The sequence below is a fragment of the Salvelinus namaycush genome, chromosome 25 (genome assembly GCF_016432855.1).
Source record: "Salvelinus namaycush isolate Seneca chromosome 25, SaNama_1.0, whole genome shotgun sequence".
NCBI lineage: Eukaryota > Metazoa > Chordata > Actinopteri > Salmoniformes > Salmonidae > Salvelinus > Salvelinus namaycush.
Genome location: NC_052331.1, coordinates 29,645,778 through 29,665,045, shown reverse-complemented (window position 1 = coordinate 29,665,045; position 19,268 = coordinate 29,645,778). Strand labels below are relative to the sequence as shown.

The 19,268-nt window shown below is 42.7% G+C and overlaps 1 protein-coding gene across 3 annotated transcripts in view; it reads right to left on the bottom strand.

Annotated features, from left to right (window-relative positions):
* Positions 1 to 15,708, bottom strand: part of LOC120020446 (glycogen debranching enzyme-like) — a 29,750-nt gene extending 14,042 nt beyond the window's left edge. The window contains exons 1-19 of one of the 3 annotated variants that reach the window (XM_038964110.1): positions 15,585 to 15,708; positions 14,730 to 14,889; positions 13,084 to 13,294; positions 12,709 to 12,878; positions 11,888 to 12,091; positions 10,305 to 10,486; positions 9,432 to 9,543; positions 7,063 to 7,189; positions 6,710 to 6,812; positions 6,496 to 6,593; positions 6,034 to 6,173; positions 5,298 to 5,485; positions 4,085 to 4,208; positions 3,643 to 3,806; positions 3,115 to 3,216; positions 2,247 to 2,402; positions 1,788 to 1,938; positions 1,403 to 1,527; positions 802 to 914 (exon numbers count right to left, since the gene is read on the bottom strand). In XM_038964110.1, the coding sequence (XP_038820038.1) occupies positions 802 to 914; positions 1,403 to 1,527; positions 1,788 to 1,938; positions 2,247 to 2,402; positions 3,115 to 3,216; positions 3,643 to 3,806; positions 4,085 to 4,208; positions 5,298 to 5,485; positions 6,034 to 6,173; positions 6,496 to 6,593; positions 6,710 to 6,812; positions 7,063 to 7,189; positions 9,432 to 9,543; positions 10,305 to 10,486; positions 11,888 to 12,091; positions 12,709 to 12,878; positions 13,084 to 13,294; positions 14,730 to 14,814 (2,555 nt within the window). In that variant the 5' untranslated portion in view covers positions 14,815 to 14,889; positions 15,585 to 15,708. Of the gene's footprint in view, positions 1 to 801; positions 915 to 1,402; positions 1,528 to 1,787; positions 1,939 to 2,246; positions 2,403 to 3,114; positions 3,217 to 3,642; positions 3,807 to 4,084; positions 4,209 to 5,297; positions 5,486 to 6,033; positions 6,174 to 6,495; positions 6,594 to 6,709; positions 6,813 to 7,062; positions 7,190 to 9,431; positions 9,544 to 10,304; positions 10,487 to 11,887; positions 12,092 to 12,708; positions 12,879 to 13,083; positions 13,295 to 14,729; positions 14,890 to 15,222; positions 15,314 to 15,584 lie in introns of those variants that run through there. The other 2 variants (XM_038964112.1, XM_038964111.1) reach the window with 2 other exon arrangements.
* Positions 15,709 to 19,268: the final 3,560 nt, after the last annotated feature.

Below are 19,268 nucleotides of genomic sequence, written 5' to 3'. Positions count from 1 at the left end.
TGAGACCGAAGGGAGCAAGGGTCTTTAAATTAAAGATCCAGGCAGCCTCTCGTTTTAACAATAAATGATCAAGGTCACCCCCTCTCCTAGGGAGGGTGACATGTTCGATGCCAATATAACGCAGAGACAAAATCGAGTGGTTTGTTCCAAAAAGCATGGAGGACGATGTGTTATGGTGTGGGGGTGCTTTGCTGGTGACACAGTCTGTGATTTATTTAGAATTCAAGGCCCACTTAACCAGCATGGCTACCACAGCATTCTGCAGTGATACGCCATTCCATCTGGTTTGGGCTTAGTGGGACTATCATTTGTTTTTCCACAGGACAATGACCCAACACACCTCCAGGCTGTGTAATGGCTATTTTACCAAGAAGGAGAGTGATGAGTGCTGCATCAGATGACATGGCGTCCACAATCCCCCAACCTAACCGATTTTGGGCCAGGCTAGGAGACATACTGTACAGGCTCTTCAAGGCTGGAGAGACTCCTGGATTACTGCCATGAAGTCAGCCAAAAGCTAGAGGGTAAGGTTTCTTCCTTCGAGACAGATTTGAACCAGCGACCTAAGGACCACTGCTATTTACCTACAGTCCTCTGCTCTACCAACTGAGCTATCGAAGGGGTGCAGAGTCAACAGTATTATCTGTGAGTTGTGAGTGGACAATAGGGGCTAAACAACAGTGTACAATAGGGGGACAAACTGGCCAGAGAATATCCCTCATTGGTGTGTGTTACAGTAGACATGCTTTGAAATTCTATTTAATGGGTGTATATATTGGTCTGCTCATCATGACCTCTGACCTGAAGGCGATGACGCTGCCAGGGGTGAGGCGCTCGAAGATGATCTCCTGGACAAACTCACTGCTGCCCTTAGACGTCACGCCTGCGTGTTTTACAACACCACTATCTTTCAGCTGGGGTGACAGGGGACACAGAAGACTAGGGGTGAATAATGTTTCACTACCACATAAAACAGTATGAAGGTCCACAATGGGCGATTGAGAGGAGAGGACAATTATGAATCGGCTTTTGCTGGTCTATATAACCAAATATTGTGTGTAGATTGAGGAGGATTTTATTTTTCATACATTTTAGAATAAGGCTGTAACGTAACAAAATGTGGAAAAAGTCAAGGGGTCTGAATCTTTTCTAAATGCACAGTGAACTAAATGGCATTCAATAGAAACTGACAAACATTCCAGACAGAATATAGACACAATACCAGCTTGTGAAATGTAACCAGATGTCACTGAAGCTTCTTGTTTTTCAAGACCCAGTCTGAAAATGGATTTGTTTGGTTTGAGAGGAAATATTTGTCACAAGGCGATCTTTACTGCTCAAGCCCATTGTGACAGGAGGCCTAAACAACTAATTATTACCCACGTTCCTAGCGTCACACTACCTGGATGTGCTCCTTAATCTCCACGGTGTACTCCGGCATGCCGTTGATGTACTTCTCGCATTTCTTGTAGGTGCCGGCTTGCCGGTCAATGATACGCGCCTCCAGAATGACCTCCTCAATTTTACCTGGAGATGGGGAGAGATGAAGGGGATTGTGTTAAAATAGTAGGTGCATCCAGGTCAGTAGTGTTCTCCTGTGCCTCTCTTGACATTTTTTTTCTCCAATTATACTGGTTTTAAATTATCCCTGACTAAGATGGCTGCCATTATCAGCACATTCTAGAGTTCTGAAGATGAATGACATAGGCCACAACTATAATTGTATTTCTATAGATAACCCATTCTGAGGACAGTGTCCTGTTTATGGTAACAGTGAAGCATCACACCAGGGATAAACATGGGTGGAACCTCCTTCCTGTACTGGTGGTGTTTGGGGTTGTGGAAGGCAGTGCGACACACGGCCACCACAGACTGGTGGGTGCTGGGACAGTGACGCGTCACCGCCACAATGTCCTCGTCCACCTGGTCAACGTACACCTAGGAGAGGGCCAGGGGACAAGCAGTGTTACAAACAACTTTTATCAGGCAAATACGTTTCCACATTCACACACACATACTGACCTGAATACTGTAGGGCCAATGCTAAAATGATCCTTTGGTTATTATCGACGACTCTTCACATGTCAAAGGACTAAATAGGAGTAACTGCTATGTCATATCTATTTAATCCAGTCTACAATTACCATTCCCCATGTTGCCAATACCCATTCAAAAGGACTATGGATATGGGTGAGGAATTGGTTTGGGATTGAGTCAGACGAACACCCATTCCCCCACACACCCACCTGGTTGAAGCCCTTGGAAGCCAGTTCCTGGTGCATTTTGTTGAGGGCCAGCTTGCCAGCGATGATACCCGTCTTCAGGTTGACCTCCCCGGGTGACGAGGCCTTGGCTTCAGGGTTCCACTTGGGGTAGAAACGCTCCTCCTTGACCACTGAGATCTACAGGCAGGGGAGATGGTCACTAAAGAGTCTAGTCCAGGCAGGAGAGATGTTCACTAAAGAGTCTAGTCCAGGCAGGAGATGGTCACTAAAGAGCCTAGTCCAGGCAGCGGTACTCAAGTACTATTTGAGAAGGTCCAGTCCCACAAATTTCCTAGATGGCAAAGGTCCGGATGGATATTGTCATTTAAATCGGCATAGTAACAAACCCCCAAGGCAGGTAGCCTAGTGGTTAGAGCGTTGGACTAGTAACCGAAAGAGTTACTAGTCCCCGAACTGACAAGGTAAAAATCTGTTGTTCTGCCCCTGAACAAGGCAGTTAACACACTGTTCCTAGGCATCATTGTAAATAAGAATTTGTTCTTACCTGACTTGCCTAGTTAAATAAAGATTTTAAAAAACAACAACAAAAAATATTCACACCCCTCATATTGGCGTAGAGAACATTTAGCAGTTTTAAACATAATTTCCTGCAATTCTACAAATGTTGCTATGGGCCGGAGAGAAATGTTGCAGTTATAAATCTCCTTTCCTGAAGTTCTACATATGATACCAGGGGTAACTAGTTACCATCATTCTAAACTCCTTGGTTTTATACTTAAAGTGATTTAAGATATTGTGACGCTATAGTGGTGTATATGCATTTAAGATATACAAATATCTGTCTAAAAGTCATTATACTGTTATGACCAAGAAAAGGTGTGAGAGTTACCTGGTGAGGCACCATCTCATCATATCCCCTGGTGCTGCCAGAGCAACAGCAGGCCATTGAGACGATGGCAGAACTGGGGAGCGAGTCATACGCAGAGCGGAGCTGGAACATAGACAACAACAAAGGAATTGACACACACCAAGGTTTGTGGTTGTCTCTTTTTTTTCCCACTAGGGGAAATGTTCCCAGAGAGTGAACATGGAGACAGCACACACACCTCACTGGAGTTTCATATTGTACTGGAATTAAACCAAAAGTTCATACTGAAATCAACCAGGCTCTCAACAGTGTGAAGCCCCTACAGATCACCTTGTTGCAGGAGAACTTTCCTGCAATGCACACAATAGCATACCACTTAGAATGCATGGCCAATATAATTGCTTCATTCTAAGCAGTAGTACGCCAGCTATTGTGCATATTGAAATAGTGCCTAGATATTTTATTTACAGCAATGAAATAGCAATGGCCACTATAACACTGTGATGTACCTGAATAGCGGAACTCAAGGATAGGCTAAGAATAAAGTACCTGGATGGGGCACTCGTTGTCGTGGGTGACGTCCAGGAACATGGCGTGGGCGATGCTGGGCACCAGGGGGCGGAGGCTGGGCTGGACGAAGGCCCCGACGGGCTCCCCTCCGTACCTGTACACAAGTCTGCCCTCCTCGTGACTGTCTCCTGCACTCATTGCCTCTGGAGGGGCCAGGAAGGGAGGGAGAGGGAGGGGTTCACAGTTACACCACTGTATTAGTTTGTAGTCTTTTCAATCACATACAATGGTGTCAACATGCAGGAATTGAGAACGCCCGTTGGTACAATGTTTCATTCACAGATGCAGTGATGCGTTAACCTGGTCTCAGATCTGTTTGTGGTGTCTTACCAACTCCTATGGTCATTAATGACAAGAACCAAAGGAGTTGGCAAGACGGCACAAACCATTCTGGGACCAAGCTAGTGGTGTGCAATCCTACCTCTGATGAGCGAGGTAATGCCTAGCTTAGTCACAAAGACATTGTCCAGGTCCTCGCTGCCCGTGAACAGCTCAGCCACCACGTACAGACTGGGCCTCAACACACGAGCCACGTCCAACATGTACTACATGTCCACATCCACAGGTCAGTCAAAGGTGGGTTAAAGCACAGAGAGGGTGGGGTAGAGGAAGGAGAGGGAGAGGGAGAAGAAGTCGAAATGTAGGGAGGTACGGCGAAGCTAAGCAGGAAAGCAGGTTAGTATGGAAGAGGGGTCATGGGGGGGTTCAAGGTTCAAAAGAAAACATGCCAAACACCAAACCAAACAAAGAGACAGAAGTATGAGAAGGGAACCGATAAAGGGGTGAGGAGGATGCCAATGATAAAGGTCAATGAGGTGTTTAGACCAGGAGTAAAAGAAAGGTGATATGTTTAATGCAAAAATGTTTAGCAGAGAGCGAGATAGTATGTAAAGTGAGGTATAGGAATGATGAAATGAGGGTTGTAAATGGGAGATATTAGAGAGACACACAGAAAAAGACAAAAACAGAGACTAGATTTAGTGTCATGCCAAAACAAAACGTTTTTGGTAACACTTTATTTTACAGTCCTAAGATGGTATTTGGTGTTTACTCAAAAATGATGTTGTAACCAACGATACTTTCTGGTATATGCTTTGAAGAAACTGGTACCAGATGTTACAAATATATCTGTTTTTCAATTAAATCTCAATAATGCAATTATTATGTCATTTAAATAAACATTTTCAATGGAATGTCTAGTAAACACCAGATACGTCAAATAAAGTGTAACCTGGGATTTAACCCCCACCACTCCAGTGCTGTATCTACTACATGTCAACGTCCGGTACCTCTGACAAGACTGGTTATCCCCAGGCGGTTAACAAACACATTGTCAATGAGCTCGCTGCCCGTAAAGAGCTCAGCGATTACATACAGGTTGGGCCTGACCGCCCTGGCTGCAGACAGCATGTGCTACGGAAGGAGAGTGGTTTCAGTAATGACATTGTTTTGTCACTTTACAGCGAATTATCACTAACTTTACTCATACATCAACCGTATCAATTATCTTGGAAGATACCTGAATCGTATTAATTGGCCATACAGTAACGTTCTGGGTTTCATAGATAGTATGGCCTACATGGACTGTAATAACAAACTCAATGGCTCAGACTGAATGGAATTGTGTACAGTACCTCAGCGACATGCAGAGGGGTGGAGTGACAGTTGTCCAGGCGGACCCCAGCGAAGTGCTTGGCCGTGATCTCTGTGTACTTCTGCATGTGGGCCCACAGGTAGGGACAGTCCTCGGGCTTGTTGCCGTAGCGAAGTTTGACACTGTCGCCCCAGCAGATCAACTCTCTCCTGATGTACACGTTGGAGCCTGGAAAGATGGAGGCATTTGTTTTCTTTAAATTCTCAGAGACTTGGCCTTTAGTAACACTGGGAATTATATTTACATCTCACTGGCTCCCCCTTGTGGAATGATCAGATTACCACAGAACCAGCATCACTATTTCCAGCTTTTTGTTTCTAAAGTCTGAACTAAAAATGTTTCTTTATATTCATATATATCACTTAGGCTAAATATGTTTGGTAAGATAGCAGTTGTTCTTAATCAGAGTGACTAGTTCACGCATCGCTACACTGTTTGCGTGTCATTGACCCATAGAGAGACACTGGTCTTTGCCCTGAAGAAAAGACTGAGCGTAAAGTTTTATCTTCCTTAGCTGAATGTGCTTATTGTAAGTTGTTCTAGATAAAAGCACACGTTTGAATTATTATAATTTAAAACAATTGACTGAGCTCCAACATCCCCAGAGCTGGGGCACAGTGGAGAAATCGTCAGAAGTGAAGATTATTTTGTTGCTGCCTAAGTGCCAGCCGGCACAATGGGCAGGAATGAATGAATGTAAAATAAAACGTGTGGACCTGGCTCAGCAAAGTTCCTAAGAGGGTCATCTCCCATCACCCAGCCGTTGTGAGCCAGGAAGTGACGGGCCTTGTCTGGCTGGTCCATCATTGTCAGGTCATCCTCCAGGCTTTTCTCCTCGAATGGGAAGGTGAAGTATCTGTCAACATACAAAAGCATTTATTTATTTGTATCCAGAATGAGATGTGTAAACAAATGACCCAAATAGTATTTAGATGTGCATGCTGCTAAGGCTCTAAGGAAGGCACTCCTGTTTAAATAAGCTTAGCATGAAATAATCGCTGATGTCACAGATGGAACTCCCCGTTTTTTCAATGCCAGGAAATAAAGTTAATCTCCTTCTTTGACATTACAGTCCTAATACTCTAGACCCTGTTTCTAAATCTGTTTTTATATTAATGTGAGTGAACTAATTAATCAAGCCTTTTAAAATCGACATACAGTCAGCACACACAGCATACCTGGTAACAATAGGGTCTTTCCTGGTGACGGGGCCCAGCTTGGGCCCGTGGTCAGCCAGGCGCTCATAAACTACATTTCCCACAATGCAGTTAGCAGCCTGTTTGAAAAAGAATAAGCAGAACAAAGAATTGTAAAATGGACGGACTACATTACCCAGAAACACGTATGGAACATACCAGAGCTACTGCTGGGGGTGGCGGGAGTGTGTCCTACCTGCTCCTGGTGGTGTAACATCTGCTGGTACTGCTCTTTATTGATCTCCTCCAATCTCCCCCACAGCCAGTTACAGGCCTCCAGAATGGCTTGAGGACTGCGGCTGGACAGGGACAAAGAATCGACAATGTGCAGGATGAGACATGGTTTGAGATTTGGGGATCGAGTCATTCAAGAGAATCTACTCAATGAACTCATGACCATCGGTTCATCATGATCACACACACACACACACACACACACACACACACACACACACACACACACACACACACACACACACACACACACACACACACACACACACACACACACAAACACAAACACAAACACAAACACAAACACAAACAAACCTGTGAGGCACAAAGGTCTCTAGTGCAGAGTCCATATCCACTTTATTTCCGAACCGTCTGAACATGGGGTCCTGGATGATCTTAAGTCCCTGTTTACCCCCAGTCTTCTTCTGGTCTGGTTTTGCTCCTGAGTCCAATCACATAATACCACAACATATAAATGACTTCATCAATACCAACACATTCAAGCATATCCTCAATACCAAAACACAATTTCTCTGACTGAGAAATTATAGCTGCCAAAAAAGGAACATTGGATAATGATAAATCAACAACACTTTTGCAATTTCTCCTCATTTATATAATGTTTCTTTTTTATGGAGTCATTTGTTTCACATCAGACATGGACAAACTCCCACTGAGGTGGAGGTAGGTGTCTGTTTGACTGTGACTTGGCTCTACTTCTCATGCGAATCCATACACTGTTTGGACTAGAGGTCGACCGATTATGATTTTTCAACACCGATACCGATTATTGAAGGACCAAAAAAGCCGATACCGATTAATCGGCCGATTTTTTCAATTTATTTGTAATAATGACAATTACAACAATACTGAATGAACACGAAAGCTAACGTTTAAGTTCCTTGCTCAGAACATGAGAACATATGAAAGCTGGTGTTTCCTTTTATCATGAGTCTTCAATATTCCCAGGTAAGAAGTTTTAGGTTGTAGTTATTATAGGAATTATAGGAATTATAGTACTATTTCTCTCTATAAGATTTGTATTTCATATACCTTTGACTATTGGATGTTCTTATAGGCACTTTAGTATTGCCAGTGTAACAGTATAACTTCCATCCCTCTCCTCGCCGCTACCTGGGCTCGAACCAGGAACACATCGACAACAGCCACCCTCGAAGCAGCGTTTCCCATGCAGAGCAAGGGGAACAACTACTCCAAGTCTCAGAGCGAGTGACGTTTGAAACGCTATTAGCGCGCACCCCGCTAACTAGCTAGCCATTTAACATCGGTTACACCAGCCTAATCTCGGGAGTTGATAGGCTTGAAGTCATAAACAGCGCAATTGCTGCTGGCAAACGCACGAAAGTGCTGTTTGAAAGAATGCTTACGAGCCTGCTGCTGCCTACCACCGCTCAGTCAGACTGCTCTATCAAATCATAGACTTAATTATAACATAACACAGAAATACGAGCCTTAGGTCATTAATATGGTCGAATCCGGAAACTATCATCTCAAAAACAAAACGTTTATTCTTTCAGTGAAATACGGAACCATTACGTATTTTATCTAACGGTGGCATCCATAAGTCTAAATATTCCTGTTACATTGCACAACCTTCAATGTTATGTCATAATTACGTAAAATTCTGGCAAATTAGTTCGCAATGAGCCAGGCGGCCCAAACTGTTGCATATACCCTGACTCTGCGTGCAATGAACGCAAGTGACACAATTTCACCTGGTTAATATTGCCTGCTAACCTGGATTTGTTTTAGCTAAATATGCAGGTTTAAAAATATATACTTCTGTGTATTGATTTTTTAAAAGGCATTGATGTTTATGGTTAGGTACATGTTGGAGCAACAAGTCCTTTTTCGCGAATGCGCACCGCATCGATTATATGCAACGCAGGACATGATAGATAAACTAGTAATATCATCAACCATGTGTAGTTATAACTAGTGATTATTATTGATTGATTGATTGTTTTTTATAAGATAAGTTTAATGCTAGCTAGCAACTTACCTTGGCTTCTTACTGCATTCGCGTAACAGGCGGGCTCCTCGTGAGGCAGGTGGTTAGAGCGTTGGACTAGTTAACCGTAAGGTTGCAAGATTGAATCCCTGAGCTGACAAGGTAAAAATCTGTCTTTCTGCCCCTGAACAAGGCAGTTATCCCACCGTTCCTAGGCCGTCATTGAAAATAAGAATGTTCTTAACTGACTTGCCTAGTTAAATAAAGGTGTAAAAAAATATATATATATATTATATATATATATATAAATAAATAAAAATCGGCGTACAAAATTACCGATTTCCGATTGTTATGAAAACTTGAAATCGGCCCTAATTAATCGGCCATTCTGATTAATCGGTCGACCTCTAGTTTAGACAGGTGGAGCTCATGAGAAGAGGAGATGGTTACTCTTTTGAACAACACTCTGACATAAGGTGTTTATAAATCAAAGGTATATTCATTAGTGCACACCATAGCAAACCGTATTAAACATTTTGCAACGGAAACAAGAGTTTCTTATTGGACAAGTTCATTTAAGTAGGTAGGTCTCTCCATATTTTGGCCTGCTTGCTTCCTTTTTGGTTCCTTGTGAATACCCACCATTTATTATAATGACACACAGATGTCATGAACAGAAAGATAAAAACAGTGCTCAGTTGAATGCTATCACCTTCTGTGAGCAGGGTCCTGAACTCCTCCACAGTGCTCTCGATTTTGACCTGGAAGAATTCCCACAGCTTGACCTTGGGGAACACCTGCTCCCACAAAACATTGCGGATCGCCTTAGAGAGGTAAAACAAAAAAATAAAGGTTTAGGTCTTCACAAAAGGAGCTCACAATTTCATTAAGACAAACCGAACGAGGTGTTATGTATAAGGCCCTGGAGTTTTTCCTGACTACATCTGACATGACCAGGAAAAACTCTAGACCACCATTATAGTGCTGTTGCCAGGGAACAAAAATTAAGTAAGCTTTCCTTAAAGGTCCAATGCAGCCATTTTTATCTCAATATCAAATCATTTCTGGATAACAATTAAGCACTGTGGTTGTTTTCATTAAAATTGTAAAAAAGAAATAGCTTGTTAGAAAATAGCAATTTCTCAAGTAAGAATTTTGCTAGGACTGTCTGGGAGTGGTCTGAGTGGAGAGGGGAAACTGAAAACTATATGTTATTGGTAGAGAGATTTGTAACTCTTTCTTATTGGTCTATTGACAAATTTACTCCATAGTGATGTCACCAGGCAGGCCAAAACTCCATCTCACCAAAACAGTCTGAAATTCCAGGCAGTCTCTTCAAACAGCTCTTACACTAAAACTGGATTATTATCTTTTTCACAATTTTATTCCAACCTCAGTGTGGAAATATATATAAAACACAGAAATATCAAATTTTTGACTGCACTGGGCCTTTGAGGAAACCCTCCTGCTTATTCCCTCCTGATTCCAAGAATCCTTCAACCAGGATTTTTTTTTTAAACATGGGAATTTTGGGAAGGTTGGAATTTCACAATCCTAGCTGAGAAAGTAAACCTCAGACACTCACATTGAGGTGCCCCTCGTTTTGGACCTGGGCGGGGAGGCCCATAGCAGCGTACTTAGCGTCAGCCATGTTGCAGGTCATGTGCCATATGGCCCGGTCCAGGACCCAGGCTGACCTCAGGTGGGGGGAGTTGACCAGGTTGTAGCCACACTCAGGATGCTCCTTGATCCACGGGCTGTTGGCGGCTGCACAGGCAGGGGAAGCGCACAAAGCAACAGTTACCACACTGAAATTCTCAGTTATGGAGGACATTGAGGCCTTTGTCAAGGAATATTACAGAGGGGAATGAAGGTTCATTGATTCTATGCAGACACTCCCTGAGAACTAACCTTCTATCAGTGGTAGGATAATCGTTGGGCACATGACCAAAATGGCAGCGGTATCTCTTCACTCGAATAAACCCTTGACCCTTTTTTTTTGCATGAAAAATATGTTGTTTTTATGTAAACACTGAAAATGTTCACTTTTGATCTAGGTTATTTCTCAGATAATACACATTCTAACCTGTTTATAATATGCGCACATATGATAGAAAAGGGGAACTCTAACATAGGTAACCATTTCAGAGTGTTACATCATATCACAGCAGCGCAGACCCATTGGTACATCATTGTAAGCCGCACTGACCACAGACCATAGAGTTCAGCAGGTTTCTGGACATCAGTCAGCACATGGCCTTTAAGCTGCCATGGAGATAAGGTTTCTCTGACCATCTGACCTTTCACAATACTGGGTCTTGGCCATAGAGTGCTGCTCTCAAGACCTCATCCTCTCCAAGCCTTACCTAGGTTTCTGAAGCAGGCTACCTACAGTACACTGAACCTTATTACAGACACTTGTAAACCATAAAGGATACAACTGCCCTGAATAGAAACTAGTAGACAATAGAAAAACAACTCAACTACCTCCACGCAAACCCCACACTCAAACACTGAAGACAAAAGAAACCACCGCTGAACCAATGGCAAGGAGCCACTTTGACACAGGTTCTATTCAAAACACATCTAATCAATAGGAGCTTAAGTCAGCGAAAGCATTCTCTTTTAACTTAGCATGCTAGTCACATAGATTCTGTTATGCAACAGCTTGGCTGCAGGGCTGCACACACACAGACTGGGTTCACCAGCAGCCATGACCAAGTGGTGCAGAATTATCTAGGGAGGGTATTTTTAACACGCCACTCATCTTTAAAGCTCGCTCTAGACTCGAGGACCATGACTCGTCATTATTTTAGACACTGTGGCCTTTTCCTAGTGACCTTTCCCTAGTCTACATTCAGTAAGAGACATGCAGTATGCAAACATTGGCTAGAGTGGGACTTTAAAAATGTTGTAGATGTAGAGGTTATTTAAGGATATAAGACTGCTAAACTATGAATTGTGAGACCTGCCTGGCTCTTTGACAATGCTGGTACTTTTTCTCTGGACTTTGAGAGGAACTGCTCTTCAGGTATGGCCTCACAGTTACTGACTGTGACGCAACATCTCTAACCTAATACGCAGCTGTTGCAATGATCCTTCAACCAAACAGAGGGAGACACACGCACAGGCACACGTTCACCCCACGTCCCACCTACACACGCACACCTGTGTGATTGTAGACCACGTCAGTGATACAGATCATATTCCACTCTTTCTTCAGTTTCTGCACCAAATCTCCCACTTCTGTCCAGGTGTAGTTCTTTCCCGGTGGTGAAAACTCTGGGTTCAGGCTTAGTTGATCAGCTAGGGAGTAGCAGGACCTGGAATTCCCTAGAGTCTGTAGTGGGGTGAAGTGGATCATGTTGTAGCCTGTGAAACAAACAAAATGCATTTGTTAATATCCAAGCATTGGAGCTAAATGTTCTCAGTTTACTTAGTTGATTAAGTTTCACACGAAAAACTCAGGGAATGGCATCCTCGCATGGCATGATAGCTACGCTTTCCATTTTACTTTAATGCATGTACGGTTATTACTACTACATACAGTATGCGTTTTGGAACCAGCTTGTTAATGATTAAACTAACCCTCTTTCTATTGTCAAGTGAGGACAAGCCTGGGATATTGCAAAATGACAAGATGAAAATGTAGTGTAAACATTGACTTGGAATCATGAACTAAACTGGTGTCCGTAGGTGACCTAAAACAAATTCTGCCAAACCTGTTAAATGGGATTCAAACTTCCTGGTGAGATGACGGACTTACAAGACAATTCTTCGCTCTTGATCCAGGAAAACTGCAGGCATAACACACCTAATACTGTACATCTAATTTAGTTGATGACTAGTTGATAAGTTGAATCAGGTATTCTAGTCCTGGGTTGGAACAATTAAAGCTCTACACAGACTAGACATCCCTCCAGGACAAGGATGGAAGAGAAGTACACGTAAAGGCAGGCTGGCATAAAGACGTCACCCTTCTCTCTCACCAGACTCCTTGGCCACCCTCAGTCTGGCTGGCCAGTCATCCAGGTGTCCCAGGCATTTGGACAGGTAGGTCTGGATGGTGATACAGTCCAGATGGACGTGGTGGTTGTCAGCACCGGCACGCAGCACTGGGTCCACCACTATGTAGCCACCGCCTGACTTCTCCTCATGGCTGGGGGTGAAAACATGTAGAATATTTACTTACAGTGGTGATATCAAGCATTATATAAGGACAATAAATTATTATATGAAGACAATTTGGACAATGGTCCAACTTGAACATACAACATGAAGCTATAGTTACTCAGTGATGTTGTGGCTCATGTAGAAATGCAATATGAATAATGGTCTCTATTACAATAGTGCTTAACTCTCACCCGTGACCAAAGTAGTATTGGTATGATCCAGCGATCTGTAGGTCTAGGGTGCAAAACTTGTCAGAGTCGTCCTCTCTTCCCATGGGATTGTGCCAGTCCAGGGCCTGGAAGGTGTGACGGTCAAAGTGTTTGCCCGGGGAAGGGTAGTTAGTGTGCACATGCACATGTTTTCCCTGGAGAGTAGGGCCCAGACGGAACTGGAGCTCAAAGCCTTAGAAGAAACATATAGTACAAACAGGCCTGAGCATACAATACATTTCTATGATTGTATGCTGCAAGGCACATGGATCAAGTTACGTCCCCCCTTTCGCCATGCTTTTGAATGCACCACTAACGGATTACAATCCGTTTCAACTAACATTTGCTACTCATTTTCCAAAAATGCGAGAAAGGAGACTTTGCACATTGCTATTAATGAACCAGCTAACAAATTTGGGACCAGTTTCCCTGACACATATTTTGCCTAGTTCCGGACTAAAAATAATCTTCAACTCTCCATTGAGCTTGCTTTTCAGTCTAGTACTTGGCTTAATCTGTGGAAAACACTCCTTAATCTGCTAAACCACCCCTTAAAGTCTAGTTGCCATAGACCAGGGATGGGCGGCACATTTTTCTCGCCGCCACCATGGCAAAACGAGTAGAATTCCATGAAATGAGTTCGAACATTTCAAAATCACAACTGTCCCATGGCAAACTATGTACAATTGCAGAAATGAACTCTAAAACTTCAAGTTCTTCTCTCCACTGTCAAGAGGGGGGGGGGGCAACAAAATACTTCACTTAGGGCCGGCTCTGACTGCATGTGTGGGTATGAATGTGGGTAGGTACGCAGACCCGAGAGCCACTGCGGCCCCTCCCGCGATGAGTTCAGATTTTTTGTGGCCCCCACCCCTTTAAAGTTGCCCATCCCTGCCCTAGACTATAAGTTATTGATAGATATAGGAATAACAATTAGTTGTCTGATCTCTGAAAATAGATTCTGCTGATAAGCTCAGCAGCAGCTGCCTTTTTAAGTATGGTTGAGACTGCAACGCTGCAGTTGCTCATCTGGAGAAGTGGAGTGATACTGGATCGCCACTATTTCCTGTTGTTGCTGTGCAACTGTAGTTGTGGTTTATGCATATAATTTAGACAATGAACAAGATTATTCGAATCATCTAAACCAGAATCTCTTCTTAAGGAAGCAAACTATGTTGGCTTTGTCTCATAATAGTATCATGTTACCAGATATCATTGAATTAAAATTAATAATGGCTGGGATGAGGCTATTATTGATCATGTATAACGTGAGTGTTATCTAGAAAACGTTGATGCATTTGCATACTGGAAATCTTGGATGACCAACAGATGCAATTCATGCAATAATTTGGTCTATATTAAACTAAAAAGGCAACACTCTCACCTCACAAGAACAACAAAATGTTCAAAAACTGCAATGCAACAATACAGGGAGGGACATGTCTGTGTCTGCCTGCAACCACACTCCCCAGTCCCCATGGGCTATCTATAGAAACAGCAGACTAGCAAATATTGCTACACGTCTCATGTTTAAATACCACCTTAACTGTCACGTTATTCTCATTCTCAATTAATCAATACCATGGTAGCCTAAGGCATGCATAAAAATGGAAATAATGTCCAGGTACCTTGGTCCAGGCGGAAGAGTGTCCTTCCCAGCTGTTCCATATCGTTGAGGACCAGGACTCTGACTTGTTTTGCCTGGAGGGACATTTTGACTTTGCCTATATAGGTCGTCCTTTACTGTACAGGGGATGATGATATGGATTTTCTTTTTCCGAGAACCTCCTGTTGAAAAAAAATGTAATATGTCACCAGCCATCAACAACATATTTCAGCTGTCTAAAAATAGTTACATTTTAGCAGCCTATTGCAGTTTCTAACATAATATTGTTGACACGTTGTGACAGCTGAATGGTGTGGTTGAAATTGGACAACTGGATCCAGTTCTTAAAGATCAATGCATTTGGAATGTGATAATAGTCACTACAAAGGTGAAGTTCTTAGAAGTGGAGCTGTCACTTGACGCAATTGGCAGGCAGCCTTTTATCCAGAATTGGAAACCATGTAGCTAGCCAATGGTCCAGTTCAAATTCGGTCCATTATCAACTAAATTCAGACCTAATTTTGAATACTTTTCAGTTCTTCACTGCATGTATCCCACGGCTCCTCGCGTTCACAATGCGCGCACCACCAACACGCACTGTCAACAAACGCCCACTTGAAATTGCGCAGCGCATAAGTGTCCATATTTAAATCATAACACATTCTGGATAAGGTCCAGAATTCAGTCACTTAAAAGGCCAACCAGGCTATTAAATACTCTATCTACCGTGTCCAGTCTCAGTCGGCCACTCACTAAAGTATAAGGACCAAGCAGACAACCACAAAACCTGAATCTGCAAAATGCGAAAACTGTACACAAAATTGTGTTGAAGCATTATGCGTAGCTTACAAACTATCGAAAATAAAAAGTTATGCACCTGTTACATCCAACTTTAAATACTCAACGCATCGTGAAAAGCTGCTTTAATGTAATTTGCAAAAATACAAAGTATCGGTATTTTTCCTGTATTGAAGAATACGCTTGGCATCTGAGCAGGGGGGCGTGCCGATTTTGCATCAACCTTTAACCCGACTACCGTACATGTACGAATATAAGAAAGCTGTATTATCATACTTTCTTGTAGACAGGTGCAATACAAATCTTACCTGTTTGGCAACATTATATGGCCTTATTACAGAGCACCATTCGACTGAAACACCAAATGTTGCAATATAATTCATTAAATAAGAAACGATACAAGATAAAACCGCGAACAGGATTGCGCTGCTTCTACATGAAGAGGACGTGTGTTAGGTAACATGTAGGATACATGACTGCACTGCAGAACTTAATAAAGTTCACGCGCTATAAAGAACGTTCTCGATGGAGTAGTAAGGTGAAAGCAGTCCGAGAAGATGTGCCTGTAGACGAAATCCAAGGTGTGAAGTCGGGGAGATGGTTTTCCAACAGCAAGGCTCAGTGCAACATGGCAGTGTTGCCATTGTTTATAAAATATATTCTTTATAATGTCGAAATAAACAAGTCTCCAACCCCCATATCACACACTCACAAACTGAAAATATATGTGTGTATATCAATGGAGACTGCTGAGGGCAGGACGGCTCATAATAATGGCTGGAATGGAGTATAATGGAGTGAATGTAATGGTAACAAACACATGAAAACCATGTTTGATACCATTACATTCACTCCATTATACTCCATTCCGGCCATTATTATGAGCCGTCCTCCCCTCAGCAGCCTCCACCGGTGTATATTGTAGTATCAGTTGGTGAGAGAGAGCCTCAAATATTACATTCAATTGTACATATCCCCTTGGTTCCTGATTGAATCTTTGGTAAAGTTCGCTTGGGTCAAACAAAACACCCTAATGATTGGTTGGCAATCCAGCTTCTCACAACGCAGGTGATGGCTGCAGGATGAAATTGGTGAAGAGCAACTGCAGAAATTTGCAGTCCACTGCAGTCAAAACTGAATGACCTTTGATCACATGGTTTTTGTCAATTTCATGCAGTCTTCATGTAGGCGCAAGTCGGACAATTTTTATCCACATAACACTCTTTGACCACTGATTGTCACCAAATTGACAAAAGTCATCCGCTCTAACACGCCCAATATTACTGTGTTTTCTATTTAATCATGTGGCATATATGTATTATTTTCTGCAGCTCATTTCACACTACAAGAGAATTTCCAATTTGACTTATATCTGACTGTGGGCACGTTTGAACGGTTCACTTTTGTCAAGTCAGTCACCTCCTTTCAAAATGTGTTGCATTATGGGGATAGAAATTGTCTCGACTTCCACCTACATGTCAACTGCATCAACTTCATCCTGCAGCCATTGACTGAGTTGTGGGAGGCTCTATTGTCAACCAATCATTTGACACCCAAACGTAACCAAAGACATGACTGAAACAAATGTTGCAGAGATTCATGTGTAGTGGATATGTAACGGATGTGAAATGGCTAGCTAGTTAGCGGGTACGCGCTAATAGCGTTTCAATCAGTTGCGTCACTTGCTCTGAAACCTAGAAGTAGTGTTTCCCCTTGCTCTGCAAGGGCCGCGGCTTTTGTGGAGCGATGGGTAACGACGCTTCGTGGGTGACTGTTGTTGATGTGTGCAGAGGGTCCCTGGTTCGCGCCCGAGGTCGGCGAGGGGACGTACTAAAGTTATACTGTTACAGATACATACAAATGCATGTGTTATTTGAGGCTGTCTCATTGACTGTATATTGAACACATATTTTAGTATGGCAGTGTGTGATATGGGGATTGAAGAGTTTGTCGACATTACAAAGAAAAACTTGAATAAACAACTGCAACACTGCCATGTTGCACTGAGCCTTGCTGTTGGAAAACCACATCAGTGTCTGACTTTCGCCTGTCGCAGATGCACCTCCCACCGACTTCTCTCCTCGACTTTTGTCTGTAGTCGGTTGTTTCAGCCTCACCATTCAAAGAGCCCTGTGTCATTATCTGATAAAGATGTACAGTTGAAGTCGTAAGTTTACATACACTTAGGTTGGAGTCATTAAAACTAGTTTTTCAACCACTCCACAAATTCCTTGTTAACAAACTATAGTTTTGGCAAGTCGGTTAGGACATCTACCTTGTGCATGACACAAGTAATTTTTTCAACAATTATTTACAGACAGAATATTTCACTTATTATTCACTGTATCATAATTCCAGTGGACCAGAAGTTTACATACACTAAGTTGACTGTGCCTTTTAAACAGCTTGGAAAATGCCAGATGATGTCATGGCTTTAGAAGCTTCTGATAGGCTAATTGACATAATTCGAGTCAATTGGAGGTGTACCTGTGGATGTATTTCAAGGCCTACCTTCAAACTCAGTGCCTCTTTGCTTGACATCATGGGGAAATCAAAAGAAATCACCCAAACACCAAACACAATTTCCAAATGCCTGAAGGTACCACATTCATCTGTACAAACAATAGTACGCAAGTATTAACACCATGGGACCACGCAGCCGTCATACCGCTCAGGAAGGAGACACGTTCTGTCTCCTAGAGATTAACATACTTTGGTGCGAAAAGTGCAAATCAATCCCAGAACAACAGCAAAGGACCTTGTGAAGCTGCTGGAGGAAACAGGTACAAAAGTATCTATATCCACAGCAAAAAAACTCCTATATCGACATAACCTGAAAGGCCGCTCAGCAAGGAAGAAGCCACTGCTCCAAAACCGCCATAAAAAAAGCTAGACTACGGTTTGCAACTGCACATGGGGACAAAGATAGTGCTTTTTGGAGAAATGTCCTCTGGTCTGATGAAACAAAATTAGAACTGTTTGGCCATAATGACTATTGTTATGTTTGGAGGAAAAAGGGGGAGGCTTGGAAGCCGAAGAACACCATCCCAACCGTGAAGCACGGGGGTGGCAGCATCATGTTGTGGGGGTGCTTTGCTGCAGGAGGGACTGGTGCACTTCACAAAATAGATGGCATTATGAGGATGGAAAATTGTGGATATATTGAAGCAAAATCTCAAGACATCAGTCAGGAAGTTAAAGCTTGGTCGCAAATGGGTCTTCCAAATGGACAATGACCCCAAGCATACTTCCAAAGTTGTGGCAAAATGGCTTAAGGACAACAAAGTCAAGGTATTGGAGTGGCCATCCCAAAGCCCTGACCTCAATCCCATAGACAATTTGTGGGCAGAACTGAAAAAGCGTGTATGAGCAAGGAGGCCTACAAACCTGACTAAGTTACACCAACTCTGTCAGGAGGTATGGGCCAAAATTCACCCAACTTGTTGGAAGCTTGTGGAAGGCTACCCGACACGTTTGACCCAAGTTAAACAATTTAAAAGCAATGCTACCAAATACTAATTGAGTGTATGTAAACTTCTGACCCACTGGGAATGTGATGAAAGAAATAAAAGCTGAAATAAATCACTCTACTATTATTCTGACATTTCATTCTTAAAATAAAGTGGTGATGCTAACTGACCTAAGACAAGGAATTTTTACTAGGATTAAATGTCAGGAATTGTGAAAAACGGAGTTTAAATGTATTTGGCTAAGGTGTATGTAAACTTCCGACTTCAACTGTATGTAATCATAGGAAAAAAAT